General features: G+C 47.9%; 1 protein-coding gene across 1 annotated transcript in view; it reads left to right on the top strand.

Annotated features, from left to right (window-relative positions):
- Positions 1-12,946: 12,946 nt before the first annotated feature.
- Positions 12,947-14,561, top strand: part of LOC143294965 (uncharacterized) — a 206,819-nt gene continuing 205,204 nt past the window's right edge. The window contains exon 1 of the mRNA XM_076606493.1: positions 12,947-13,415. Within this exon, the coding sequence (XP_076462608.1) occupies positions 13,324-13,415 (92 nt within the window). The 5' untranslated portion in view covers positions 12,947-13,323. The remainder of the gene's footprint in view (positions 13,416-14,561) is intronic.

The raw sequence follows: 14,561 nt of genomic DNA, 5'->3' as shown, positions 1-14,561 counted from the left end.
AGTGATATAACGTGTGATAAAAATGACCCCCTCCAGCTCTTGTTTTTCATATATGCCAATCTCCTCAGGCTGGCCTTGCACATGTTTCTGTGTGCTATGAACTGGATGTTTTCACGGTCACCAAGCATGATCCACTGGAGAGATGTGACGTTTGCAGATCATACTCTCACCTTCTCCTTTCTTTCCTTCTCTATATATTTAGAACGGGAAAACTTCGTGTGTGCTGTTTCTATCCCATTAACTCACTCAGTACGGCCAGTCCTCTCTTCTCCTCTACACATACCCCTCGGATGTCCAGTGGGTGTCTGGATGACCCAACCTTTAACTTCCGTCGTCAGAATTGTGGTATTCTTTGTCAACATTCACCTCTTCAGTATAAGAGCACTTCCGCTTGCAATATTTTGATGATGGTAATTGGGGTGAAACGCTGTTAACGTCGTCTCTTTCGCCGTTCGTATGGAGAGAATTAAAGTATTCGCTGTTGAAAATGGATGTGAAACAATGACTGTCTTAATTTAATGCCTTCGTGATAAATGGTGTGGCATTATACGGCTCAACGGCGTAACCTCTGGGATCGTGTGCTTGGCTACAACAGCACCTGTGTTGGATTGTAACTAGCAGGGGTAGCAATGGATCTTCTTTTTTTTTTTAGTGACGGTGTCTGTACTGCTGTTATCAGCGTGAAGGATTGAAGGGTGTTGGACATTGTTTGTGTTGTTTGGTTATAGCTTCTGGCATGTGCTTGACAGTGTGAAAGAGTTATGGGCGTTTGGCATTTTGTTTTGATTTTGTTTCTTTACATTCCCGATAGGACCTCCCAAGTCGGTCTATTCAGCAAGAGGTGTGTGGTAAACTTGCAAAAGGTCCCAGGTTAAGCCTTATTTACACAAATCATATAATGTGTTTCATATTAACTGCAACAAGTACGACTACGATATTTCCACTGCTGCTGCTCCTGCTTTTTGTGGGTTTTTTGTTTTGTTTGTTTTGTTTTGCTGCCCCATCATCTGCACCGTTTCAATGGAATTACTCCCACGCCGCTCATTTAGATTCCCCCATACACGGCCACACCCGGGTTCGTCCGTCACAGTTCCAGCGTCGGCAGTCCGCAGGGAACCATCGATGTCAGGTCGCCAGGAGGCCACACACCAGAGGAGACCCTGCAATGCTGCTGAATCACATCGGTGGTGTTCAGTGGTGCCTGTTCTGATTTAACGTACTTAGGACACCACCTACTAAGCCCCCTACTAACGACAATAATGGCTTAGTCGTGGAGTCAGACTGAGTGAGCGTCACTCCCAGAGGCTCCTCCTGCTTTCGTTACCACCACTAGATTCTAGACGCAGCCTGCTGTATACAGATAATGCTTGCACACACACACACACACACACACACACACACACACACACACACACACACGCACGCACGCACGCACGCGCGCACGCATACACACGCACGCACGCACACACACACATACACACACACACACACACACACACACACACACACACACCACCCACTAACGAACACACGTGTGCGTGTGTGTATCGGGGGAGAGGGAGGATTGGGGGGTGGGGGCTAGGGGAGACAGAAAGGGAGAAACGGAGTGAGAGAGAGAGAGAGAGTGTGTGTGTGCGTGTGTGTGTGTGTATGTGTGTGTGTGAGAGAGAGAGAGAGAGAGAGAGAGAGAGAGAGAGAGATGGGATCTCCCCCACACCCCTCCCCAGGTCAGAAGGCCCCAAAAAGAGATCATATCTCATCTAGCCCTGTCATCCAGTCCACACAGCACCTCTCCACCTGTTCTGTTCTGTCCATCTCTCTGTCCACCTTCCGTCCTGTCTTCACAGCACCTCTCCACCTGTCCTGTTCTGTCCATCTCTCTGTCCACCTTCCGTCCTGTCTTCACAGCACCTCTCCACCTGTTCTGTCCATCTCTCTGTCCACCTTCCGTCCTGTCTTCACAGCACCTCTCCACCTGTTCTGTCCATCTCTCTGTCCACCTTCCGCCCTGTCTTTACAGCACCTCTCCACCTGTTCTGTCCATCTCTCTGTCCACCTTCCGCCCTGTCTTCACAGCACCTCTCCACCTGTTCTGTCCATCTCTCTGTCCACCTTCCGTCCTGTCTTCACAGCACCTCTCCACCTGTTCTGTCCATCTCTCTGTCCACCTTCCGTCCTGTCTTCACAGCACCTCTCCACCTGTTCTGTCCTGTCCATCTCTCTGTCCACCTTCCGTCCTGTCTTCACAGCACCTCTCCACCTGTTCTGTTCTGTCCATCTCTCTGTCCACCTTCCGTCCTGTCTTCACAGCACCTCTCCACCTGTTCTGTCCATCTCTCTGTCCACCTTCCGTCCTGTCTTCACAGCACCTCTCCACCTGTTCTGTCCATCTCTCTGTCCACCTTCCGTCCTGTCTTCACAGCACCTCTCCACCTGTTCTGTCCATCTCTCTGTCCACCTTCCGCCCTGTCTCCCCCACTGGGGCTGTATATGCTGTTTTCCGGACTATGCTTACTAAAATTGTTTTTTGAGCACCAGGTGACAAAAATCGATCGTGCTGAAAGCATAAAATAATGATATTACATAATACAAGCGTCTTGGCGAAAACCGCGAAAAGGAGGGTAAACAATCTGGTGGTGACTCTGTGTGTGTTGACAATCCCATTCGCAGTTTATCTCCAGGATATTCTGGTTCTGGAGAATACACTCCAATGACCTTCTGTCGGATCCATTCTTTACCAAGGGCCAATTCAACAATGAATGAAACGATCAGACTCCAGAGACGACACATACGAGAACAGAATCCGCGGCAGTATCCATAGAAACTGATGAAACGAAGGCACTACGGTAACCGAGAGAGAGAGAGAGAGAGAGAGAGAGAGAGAGAGAGAGAGAGAAACTTTCTTTTTAACTCTTTCTCAGGCACTGTTCAGTGCTATGATCAGGGGTTTATATAAAGTCTGGAGATTTGAACAGTATGGAAGGCATATATAAAGAACTGACCACACACAGGGTCTGAACAGTGTTTGAGGCATGTATAAAGAGCTGAACACACACATGGTATGGACAGTATGTTAGACATATATAAAGAGCTGAACACACACATGGTATGGACAGTATGTAAGACATATATAAAGAGCTGAACACACACATGGTATGGACAGTATGTTAGACATATATAAAGAGCTGACCACACACATGGTATGGACAGTATGTTAGACATATATAAAGAGCTGACCACACACATGGTATGGACAGTATGTAAGACATATATAAAGAGCTGAACACACACATGGTATGGACAGTATGTAAGACATATATAAAGAGCTGAACACACACATGGTATGGACAGTATGTAAGACATATATAAAGAACTGACCACACACATGGTATGGACAGTATGTAAGACATATATAAAGAACTGACCTCACACATGGTATGGACAGTATGTAAGACATATATAAAGAACTGACCTCACACATGGTATGGACAGTATGTAAGACATATATAAAGAACTGACCACACCCACCAGGAGAAGAACCAAAAACAAAAAACCAAAACCGAACTTCTCCACGCGACGAACTGAAACGAACAGCTCTCGGAACCAGAACCTGACGAAGTCATTCAGACACTGAAATGAGGAAGGAGAGGGGGTGGGTGTAGAGGTGTGGCAGGGGGGACATTGACACATTCAGAAACATTAGTAAAACGAACACTCTCTCAAAGGACCTACCCTCCTCGAACAAGACAACCTTCCCCCCCAACAAAGACAAACCCTGAACAGCGGGACTCCGCTTGTTATCAATACTGCCGCTGTATTTGTATTTGTATTTGCATTTCTTTTTATCACAACAGATTTCTCTGTGTGAAATTCGGGCTGCTCTCCCCAGGGAGAGCGCGTCGCTACACTACAGCGCCACCCATTTATTTGGTATTTTTTCCTGCATGCAGTTTTATTTGTTTTTCCTATCGATGTGGATTTTTCTACAGAATTTTGCCAGGAAAAACCCTTTTGTTGCCGTGGGTTCTTTTACGTGCGCTAAGTGCATGCTGCACACGAGACCTCGGTTTATCGTCTCATCCGAATGACTAGCGTCCAGACCACCACTCAAGGTCTAGTGGAGGGGGAGAAAATATAGGCAGCTGAACCGTGATTCGAACCAGCGCGCTCAGATTCTCTCGCTTCCTAGGCGGACGTGTTACCTCTAGGCCATCACTCCACAATGGTCCAGAAAACAGCACAATGTTATATGTGTTCATTGTGTGTATGAGCAGTTTTCCGAGCACACCACCATAAGCCTCGGCTTGTTGCTGCTCGATGCGTTCGTAATGTCCGTACTTGCTTTGGAGAATAAAATCATGTTGACCCCAAACTCCACGGGGAGCACTGCTGCGGACACTACCCGTTTTCTTGCCTCCAATGAGAGCTTTAAACGAAAACAGTTAGGAAGGCTGCGGAAACCGTCTATACCAGCACTTGTGGAGGAAGCGGGTGAGGGCCGGGAGGGAGGGGGTGAAGGGGGGGTGGAGGAGTCAGGGGGGTGTGGGTGTGGGGGAGGGTGACAACATTCAAACGCCGGCCATTTTTCCCCCCCAGTTAGTCGATGAAGCCGTTGAATAGAGGCCAGGGGTGGGCCGGACGTTAGGAATGGACGCGACAACCTTTCCACTGGTTCCCTGCAGGAAATGATTTGTTGCTGGGTCTTTTGTGTGCTGTCTGTCTGTCTGTCTGTCTGTCTGTCACTCTTTGTTTCCTGTCTTTTTGTCTCTTCTCTCTGGGGTCTTTTCACTCCGTGTCTTGTGTCTGACTGTTCGTCACCCTCCCCACCGCTTCCTTGTTTGTCTCTCTGTTTCTCTGTCAGCATCTCTGTATGTCTGTCGGTCTTTCCTTCTCTCTTTGCCCCCTCCCCCACACTCTCTTTCTCGTACTATACATGTGACAACGGCCATGTTTTGTGATAGTCTTGTCGTACTGTACATATGACAACAGGATAGTCTTGTCGTACTTTACATGTGACAACAGGATAGTCTTGTTGTACTATACATTTGACAACAGGATAGTCTTGTCGTACTATACATGTGACAACAGCCATGTTTTGTGATAGTCTTGTCGTACTATACATATGACAACAGGATAGTCTTGTCGTCTGTCTCTGTCTCTGCCTTTCTCTCTCTCCCTCCCTCTCTGTCTCTCTCTCTCTCTGTGTCTCTCCAGCGACATGACATGATGTGTTTTTCTCTCTCTATCCTTCTCTCTCTTTCTCTGTGCCAGCGTGCACGTGTGTGTGTGTGAGTGCATATGTGCGTGTGTGTGAGAGCATGTGTTGTTGTTGTTTGTGTGTTTGAGAGAAAGAAGAGGAACGGGTGTGGAGGAGGGGGGGGGAATAGTGTAGCCACCTTCATCCTTTCCGTCTCTCTCTCACACACACACACACACATACACGCGCGCGCGCGCGCGAAATTATAAGGATAAATTTTTTAATCAGGTTCGTGGAAAATTAATACAGTCCATATTCCTGTTCATTTTCCCTGTCGACGCATGCATAGTGTATTCGACATAAAAGTTTGTTTTTTGTTGTTGTTGTTTTTTGTTGATGTTGTTTGTTTGTTTGTTTCTTTTTCCCCATCGTTCATTTCGCAAGCGCCACAGTATTTCAAGTTAAGGAAGCAGCTTTGACAGCCGTGACAACAGAAAACACCTCAATAATGACAGGAAGCTAAACCTCATTTTTGTTCCTTTTGTTTATATATATTGCAAATGTGTGTCTCGCCCTGCTAGATGTGCATTACAGTAATGAACAACCACCACCACAGTTGGCAACAACAACAGTATTTATCGTCGGGAACGTAGGCAGTCGGCGCTTTTGATCTATCTCGGGGCGCGCTTTTGATGTACCATTCTGCGTACAAGCGCCTTCGGTGAAAAAAAAAAAGTTTCTGGGCTGTGGCCACCATCGTCAACTGAAGCTGGAAGTAAAAGAAAGAAAGAAAGAAAGAGGGAAAGAAAACTCTCAGAGGGCAGACAGTTTTCTTCCGTGCATAAACAGTAAAGACAGGAAGCCACAGGACAGACAGACAGGAAGCCAGAAAGACAGAATGAACAATGAACAAATGAACAAATGTTTTATTGAGGGTAACTGGATAAGCTGGAAGCTTCTTTACACCATGCCCTCCCTCACACACAAACACACACACCCACTCACACGCACAAAAGATGAAAAAGGAGAAGAAGAAAAAACAAGGACAGACAGGAAGTCAGAAGGACAGACAGACAGACAGGAAGCCAGGAAGCCAGAAAGACAGACAGACAGACAGACAGACAGACAGGAAGTCAGAAGGACAGACAGGGAGTCAGAAGGACAGACAGACAGGAAGTCAGAAGGACAGACAGACAGACAGGGAGTCAGAAGGACAGACAGGAAGTCAGAAGGACAGACAGACAGGAAGTCAGAAGGACAGACAGACAGGAAGTCTGAAGGACAGACAGACAGACAGGAAGTCAGAAGGACAGAAAGACAGACAGGAAGTCAGAAGGACAGACAGACAGACAGGAAGTCTGAAGGACAGACAGACAGGAAGTCAGAAGGACAGACAGACAGGAAGTCAGAAGGACAGACAGGAAGTCAGAAGGACAGACAGACAGGAAGTCAGAAGGACAGACAGACAGACAGGAAGTCAGAAGGACAGACAGACAGGAAGTCAGAAGGACAGACAGACAGACAGGAAGTCAGAAGGACAGACAGACAGGAAGTCAGAAGGACAGATAGACAGACAGGAAGTCAGAAGGACAGACAGACAGACAGGAAGTCAGAAGGACAGACAGACAGACAGGAAGTCAGAAGGACAGACAGACAGGAAGTCTGAAGGACAGACAGACAGGAAGTCAGAAGGACAGACAGACAGACAGGGAGTCAGAAGGACAGACAGGAAGCCTGAAGGACAGACAGACAGGAAGTCAGAGGGACAGACAGACAGACAGGGAGTCAGAAGGACAGACAGACAGACAGACAGGAAGTCAGAAGGACAGACAGACAGACAGGGAGTCAGAAGGACAGACAGGGAGTCAGAAGGACAGACAGACAGGAAGTCAGAAGGACAGACAGGAAGTCAGAAGGACAGACAGGAAGTCAGAAGGACAGACAGACAGACAGGGAGTCAGAAGGACAGACAGACAGACAGACAGGGAGTCAGAAGGACAGACAGGAAGTCAGAAGGACAGACAGACAGACAGACAGGGAGTCAGAAGGACAGACAGGAAGTCAGAAGGACAGACAGACAGGGAGTCAGAAGGACAGACAGGGAGTCAGAAGGACAGACAGACAGACAGGGAGTCAGAAGGACAGACAGACAGACAGGGAGTCAGAAGGACAGACAGACAGACAGGAAGTCAGAAGGACAGACAGGAAGTCAGAAGGACAGACAGACAGACAGGGAGTCAGAAGGACAGACAGACAGACAGGAAGTCAGAAGGACAGACAGGAAGTCAGAAGGACAGACAGACAGACAGGAAGTCAGAAGGACAGACAGACAGGGAGTCAGAAGGACAGACAGACAGACAGGGAGTCAGAAGGACAGACAGGGAGTCAGAAGGACCGACAGACAGGTAGGTATGGCTGTGAGGATGGTGTGTATTCACCATGTGGGCAATATGTGGTAGGTGTGGATAGTGTGTATTCACCATGTGCGCAATGTGTGGTAGGTGTGGATGGTGTGTATTCACCATGTGCGCAATATGTGGTAGGTGTGGATGGTGTGTATTCACCATGTGGGCAATGTGTGGTAGGTGTGGATGGTGTGTATTCACCATGTGGGCAATGTGTGGTGGGTGTGGATGGTGTGTATTCACCATGTGGGCAATGTGTGGTAGGTGTGGATGGTGTGTATTCACCATGTGGGCAATGTGTGGTAGGTGTGGATGGTGTGTATTCACCATGTGCGCAATATGTGGTAGGTGTAGATGGTGTGTATTCACCATGTGGGCAATGTGTGGTAGGTGTGGATGATGTGTATTCACCATGTGGGCAATGTGTGGTAGGTGTGGATGGTGTGTATTCACCATGTGGACAATGTGTGACTATGTGGATAGTGTGTATTCACCATGTGCGCAATATGTGGTAGGTGTGGATGGTGTGTATTCACCATGTGGGCAATGTGTGGTAGGTGTGGATGGTGTGTATTCACCATGTGGGCAATGTGTGGGAGCTGTGGATGGTGTGTATTCACCATGTGGGCAATGTGTGGTAGGTGTGGGTGATGTGTATTCACCATGTGGGCAATGTGTGGTAGGTGTGGATGGTGTGTATTCACCATGTGGGCAATGTGTGGTAGGTGTGGGTGATGTGTATTCACCATGTGGGCAATGTGTGGTAGGTGTGGATGATGTGTATTCACCATGTGGGCAATGTGTGGTGGGTGTGGATGATGTGTATTCACCATGTGGGCAATGTGTGGGAGGTGTGGATGGTGTGTATTCACCATGTGGGCAATGTGTGGTGGGTGTGGATGATGTGTATTCACCATGTGGGCAATGTGTGGAAGGTATGACTCGTCGCAGCCGGTGTCTGTGGGTTCATTTCAATGACTGTGTGAGAGAACCAATATAGTCTGGGGCTTTAAGTCTGTTTTTATTTCTGTACGCTCTCTGCGTCTCTCTCTTTATCTCCCTCTCCCTCTCTCTCTCTCTCCTCTCTCTCTCTCTCTGTCTGTCCCTGTCTCTCTCTCTCAATGTCCTCCCCCCTCCCCACACACTCACACCTTCTCCTTCTTTCTGCGTGCACGTGAATGTGTGTGCGTGCATATAATTATTTTGTTGGGGCTGGACAGCAGGACTGGGGGGAAGTGTTGTGTGGGGGGGGGGGAAGTGTTGTGGGGGGTGGAGGTGGGGGAGGGGAGGGGAGGGGGGAGGTTGTGGGCGGGGGGGGGGGGGAGGGGGCAGTGAATGGGACTGGACCTAGTTAGTGTTGTTGTTGTTGCAGTCATTGGTCTGGTGAAGTTGAAGGATTGACTCTTAAAAAGCGAGAGATGAAACACGGGGTATACAGGTGAGTGAGTGTGTTGAAGTGGCTCACAACACCTGACACCTGCCCTCTTTTCCGCACTGGCCCGTGTGTACCAAGACAAGCGTTCCGCTGAGAGAGAAAGAGAGAGAGAGAGAGAGAGAGAGAGAGACGTTTTGATTGGACAGCACCGCCAAGGTCAGTTTCTTCAAGGCCACCAACTGTCTGCCAGCCCTGAGGGTCAGACGACAGCAGAATGTTGACAGTGTTTGCTTTCTCTCTCGGGGTCCACTTGACTGTGACCGGGCCCTGACAGTCAGCTGAGAGGGACGTCGTGCTGGAGTTACCCCCCCCCCCCCTGTGGGCACGGGCTGAGTGCCTTTGACCTCTGACCTTCAGCACCGAGGAACAGTTGACTGCTTGGACGGAGGTCTCAGTAATTGTACCTGTCTTTGTGCTGTCTGTCTTCACAGCTGTTCAGGATCAGTACCTGTCTTAGTGCTGTCTGTCTTCACAGCTGTTCAGGATCAGTACCTGTCTTAGTGCTGTCTTCACAGCTGTTTAGGATCAGTACCTGTCTTAGTGCTGTCTGTCTTCACAGCTGTTCAGGATCAGTACCTGTCTTAGTGCTGTCTTCACAGCTGTTTAGGATCAGTACCTTAGTGCTGTCTTCACAGCTGTTTAGGATCAGTACCTTAGTGCTGTCTTCACAGCTGTTTAGGATCAGTACCTGTCTTAGTGCTGTCTTCACAGTTAGTGCTGTCTTCACAGCTGTTTAGGATCAGTACCTGTCTTAGTGCTGTCTTCACAGCTGTTTAGGATCAGTACCTGTCTTAGTGCTGTCTTCACAGCTGTTTAGGATCAGTACCTGTCTTAGTGCTGTCTTCACAGCTGTTTAGGATCAGTACCTTAGTGCTGTCTTCACAGCTGTTTAGGATCAGTAACTTAGTGCTGTCTTCACAGCTGTTCAGGACCAGTACCTGTCTTAGTGCTGTCTTCACAGCTGTTTAGGATCAGTACCTGTCTTAGTGCTGTCTTCACAGCTGTTTAGGATCAGTACCTCAGTGCTGTCTTCACAGCTGTTTAGTATCAGTACCTTAGTGCTGTCTTCACAGCTGTTTAGGATCAGTACCTTAGTGCTGTCTTCACAGCTGTTCAGGACCAGTACCTGTCTTAGTGCTGTCTTCACAGCTGTTTAGTATCAGTACCTTAGTGCTGTCTTCACAGCTGTTTAGGATCAGTACCTTAGTGCTGTCTTCACAGCTGTTTAGGATCAGTACCTGTCTTAGTGCTGTCTGTCTTCACAGCTGTTTAGGATCAGTACCTGTCTTAGTGCTGTCTTCACAGCTGTTTAGGATCAGTACCTGTCTTAGTGCTGTCTTCACAGCTGTTTAGGATCAGTACCTTAGTGCTGTCTTCACAGCTGTTCAGGATCAGTACCTGTCTTAGTGCTGTCTGTCTTCACAGCTGTTTAGGATCAGTACCTGTCTTAGTGCTGTCTTCACAGCTGTTCAGGACCAGTACCTGTCTTAGTGCTGTCTTCACAGCTGTTTAGGATCAGTACCTGTCTTAGTGCTGTCTGTCTTCACAGCTGTTCAGGACCAGTACCTGTCTTAGTGCTGTCTTCACAGCTGTTTAGGATCAGTACCTGTCTTAGTGCTGTCTTCACAGCTGTTTATGATCAGTACCTGTCTTAGTGCTGTCTGTCTTCACAGCTGTTCAGGATCAGTACCTGTCTTAGTGCTGTCTTCACAGGTGTTTAGGATCAGTACCTGTCTTAGTGCTGTCTGTCTTCACAGCTGTTCAGGATCAGTACCTGTCTTAGTGCTGTCTTCACAGCTGTTTAGGATCAGTACCTGTCTTAGTGCTGTCTTCACAGCTGTTTAGGATCAGTACCTGTCTTAGTGCTGTCTGTCTTCACAGCTGTTCAGGATCAGTACCTGTCTTAGTGCTGTCTTCACAGCTGTTCAGGATCAGTACCTGTCTTAGTGCTGTCTGTCTTCACAGCTGTTCAGGATCAGTACCTGTCTTAGTGCTGTCTTCACAGCTGTTTAGGATCAGTACCTGTCTTAGTGCTGTCTGTCTTCACAGCTGTTTAGGATCAGTACCTGTCTTAGTGCTGTCTTCACAGCTGTTCAGGATCAGTACCTGTCTTAGTGCTGTCTTCACAGCTGTTCAGGATCAGTACCTGTCTTAGTGCTGTCTTCACAGCTGTTTAGGATCAGTACCTTAGTGCTGTCTTCACAGCTGTTTAGGATCAGTACCTTAGTGCTGTCTTCACAGCTGTTTAGGATCAGTACCTGTCTTAGTGCTGTCTTCACAGTTAGTGCTGTCTTCACAGCTGTTTAGGATCAGTACCTGTCTTAGTGCTGTCTTCACAGCTGTTTAGGATCAGTACCTGTCTTAATGCTGTCTTAACAGCTGTTTAGGATCAGTACCTGTCTTAGTGCTGTCTTCACAGCTGTTTAGGATCAGTACCTTAGTGCTGTCTTCACAGCTGTTTAGGATCAGTACCTGTCTTAGTGCTGTCTTCACAGCTGTTTAGGATCAGTACCTTAGTGCTGTCATCACAGCTGTTTAGTATCAGTACCTTAGTGCTGTCTTCACAGCTGTTTAGGATCAGTAACTTAGTGCTGTCTTCACAGCTGTTCAGGATCAGTACCTGTCTTAGTGCTGTCTTCACAGCTGTTTAGGATCAGTACCTGTCTTAGTGCTGTCTTCACAGCTGTTTAGGATCAGTACCTGTCTTTGTGCTGTCTTCACAGCTGTTTAGGACAGTACTTCAGGTGAAAAGGAAGCTTGTCTTCACCAGAGTAAGTTTAAAGGATTGAACCTCTTTTTCATTTTTCTTTTCTTTTTTTTTTCTTTTTTACCTAGCCCTGGATTCCTTGCAGAACACTGTAAATGAATGAATGAACTTGATTTACACAGGGCGCATAAATATCCACACGTATGTTGTGTGTTGACGGCTGTAAAAAAAACCGTGGGACAAAGTCGATTCCTTGCTTTCCGTTGTTTATACCTTTGTGACACGGGTCAGTGAAGTGAGACTGGTTGAAAACATAGCTGTCGTTGATTAGAACAGGTGTCTGCACCGTGGCGTCGTGCTGGCAGTGCTACAACGCTTGTCAGGGGTGAGGGAAGTAAAGAGAATGTATCTTTCCTTCTTTTTTTTTTCTTTTCTAAGAAGCAAGCTGTGTCAGTGCAAAACCCGTGTCACGCAAGAAATAATAATTGACGACCCCCTTTCCCCTCCACAAGTGCACGCTCTGCTGATTTTGACATGCTGCAGGCACGGGTGAAGGTCTCTGCTTTTGGAGCCAGCCGTGTGGGTGGTGGCGGTGGAGGAGGTGGTGTCTGTTGTGGTGGTGGTGGTGGTGGAGGTGGCGGTGTGCAGTGTGTCCCAACAGATTGAAGGCAGGGTTCTGTCCCGTGACGCAGCAGCCACAGTCTTCAGTCTGTCCCATCAGAGGACAGGAACCTCTGCTGTCGTTCAACTCGTGTGGCGCTCAGTCTGGTCTGGGATCGATCGTTCCCTGTTTGATTTCTGCATGGCGGCAGCTTGGCTGCTGACTGGTCCCCAGAGTGCTGGTCGTGGCACTGGGAGCGGCAGGCCTTCACTGGGACTGTTCTACAAGTTCACACCGAACAGAAAGTTGAACAGTCGACGTGTAGATATCTAACAGGGATCTTGATTCAATTCACGTTTTTATTATCAGCGAAGTGCTCCCGTGTTGAAGGCTCGTTCAGGTTTAAATAGGTTAGCATTTCTTTTATGTGGTGATGGCATTAAGCTGTCCGTAAACCCACCTTCACCCTAAAAAAAGAAAAAGAAAGTCATTAAGGTTGTGGTGACATGTTGCACCGCCAGAGCTCTTCGTTGAGAAGTGTTCCCAGCCCGCCCCCACCCCCCACTCCTCGCCCCCCGCCGTGGGACAAGTGTCTGTGACCTTCATCTCTTGGACATCATCTACATGGATGTGTGTATTTCCCGGAGAACATTACGTTGAAGTTGAACAGCGCGTGGCTCGGTGATTGTGTGTCGTGATCAACGATAAACCACAGATTTCAAGTGTACGTTCCTAATCTGGGGCTTTTCCTGTCCAGTGTGTGACAAGCCTCTTCCCTTCCACTGCCCCTCACACCAATGGCCCGGACACAAACCCGTGGCCATCACAGTACTATTGACAACGCTCACTTTCCAGCGAAGCGATGAACGCACTCACCACCACACCAGCACCTGCTTTCATCTGTGGAGGAAGCAGCCGTGGAACAGCGATGTAAGACTGGGGGGGGAGAGAGAGAGGCAGGACTTGGTTATTGTCCCCATGTTTCTCCCCACCACCACGACCCTCCATCTTCACACACTGTCCTGCGTCAGTCCTCCTCTGCTGAACATGGCATCTGCTCCACATGGAGGGTGAGTTGCCATGGTTTTTATTTATTTATTTATTTATTTATTTTAAATTTGTTGTTGTTGTTTGTTTTTTTTCGGGGCGGGGTGTTTTATTTTTCTGTGCTGACTTCAGCTGTTGAGGAGGTGTCAGGAGAAAGGTGTTGGGCAGATTGCTCCTGCTTGTGACTTCCTCCCTCCCTCCCTTCCTCCCTTCCCTTCCTCCTCCCCCCCCCCCCTTTCCCCCTTCCTTCTGTCTGGTACATACACTGTTCCCACCCCATTAAATTGTGTTTCTCTTTTCGGGACGTTTCGCCGTACAGAATCACATGTTTGCCTTGTCATGTGTGCTATGTGTGACGTTTAGCCGTACAGAGTCACGTGTTGGCCTTGTCATGTGTGTTCTGTGTGACGTTTCGCCGTACAGAGTCACGTGTTTGCGTCGTCATGTGGCTTTGTGTGACATTTAGCCGTACAGAGTCATGTGTTTGCCTTGTCATGTGTGCCATGTGTGACGTTTCGCCGTACAGAATCACGTGTTGGCCTTGTCATGTGTGCTGTTGTGACGTTTCGCCGTACAGAACATGTGTTGGCCTTGTCATGTGTGGTGTATGACGTTTCGCCGTTCAGAATATCGTGTTTGCCTTGTCATGCGTTCTGCCAGCTCTGTTGTTGGGTTTTGAATTGCTCCGGGTTTTTTTGTTTTTTTTTACCTGCTCTGTTGTTGGGTTTTAAATTGCGCCGGGTTTTTACCCGCATTGTTGTTGGGCTTTAAATTGCTCCGTTTTTTTTTTTTACCTGCTCTGTTGTTGGGTTATAAATTGCTCCGGTTTTTTTTGTGTACCTACTCTGTTGTTGGGTTTTATATTGCTCCGGGTATTCTTTACCTGCTCTGTTGTTGGGTTTTATATTGCTCCGGGTATTTTTTACCTGCTCTGTTGTTGGGTTTTAAATTGCTCCGGATATTCTTTACCTGCTCTGTTGTTGGGTTTTATATTGCTCCGGGTATTTTTTTTACCTGCTCTGTTGTTGGGTTTTATATTGCTCCGGGTATTTTTTACCTGCTCTGTTGTTGGGTTTTATATTGCTCCGGGTATTTTTTACCTGCTCTGTTGTTGGGTTTTATATTGCTCCGGGTATTTTTTTTACCTGCTCTGTTGTTGGGTTTTAAAT

The sequence above is a fragment of the Babylonia areolata genome, chromosome 20 (assembly GCF_041734735.1).
Source record: "Babylonia areolata isolate BAREFJ2019XMU chromosome 20, ASM4173473v1, whole genome shotgun sequence".
NCBI lineage: Eukaryota > Metazoa > Mollusca > Gastropoda > Neogastropoda > Buccinidae > Babylonia > Babylonia areolata.
Note: the sequence above shows the minus strand (reverse complement) of the source record. Positions and strands in the feature narration are given on the sequence as shown.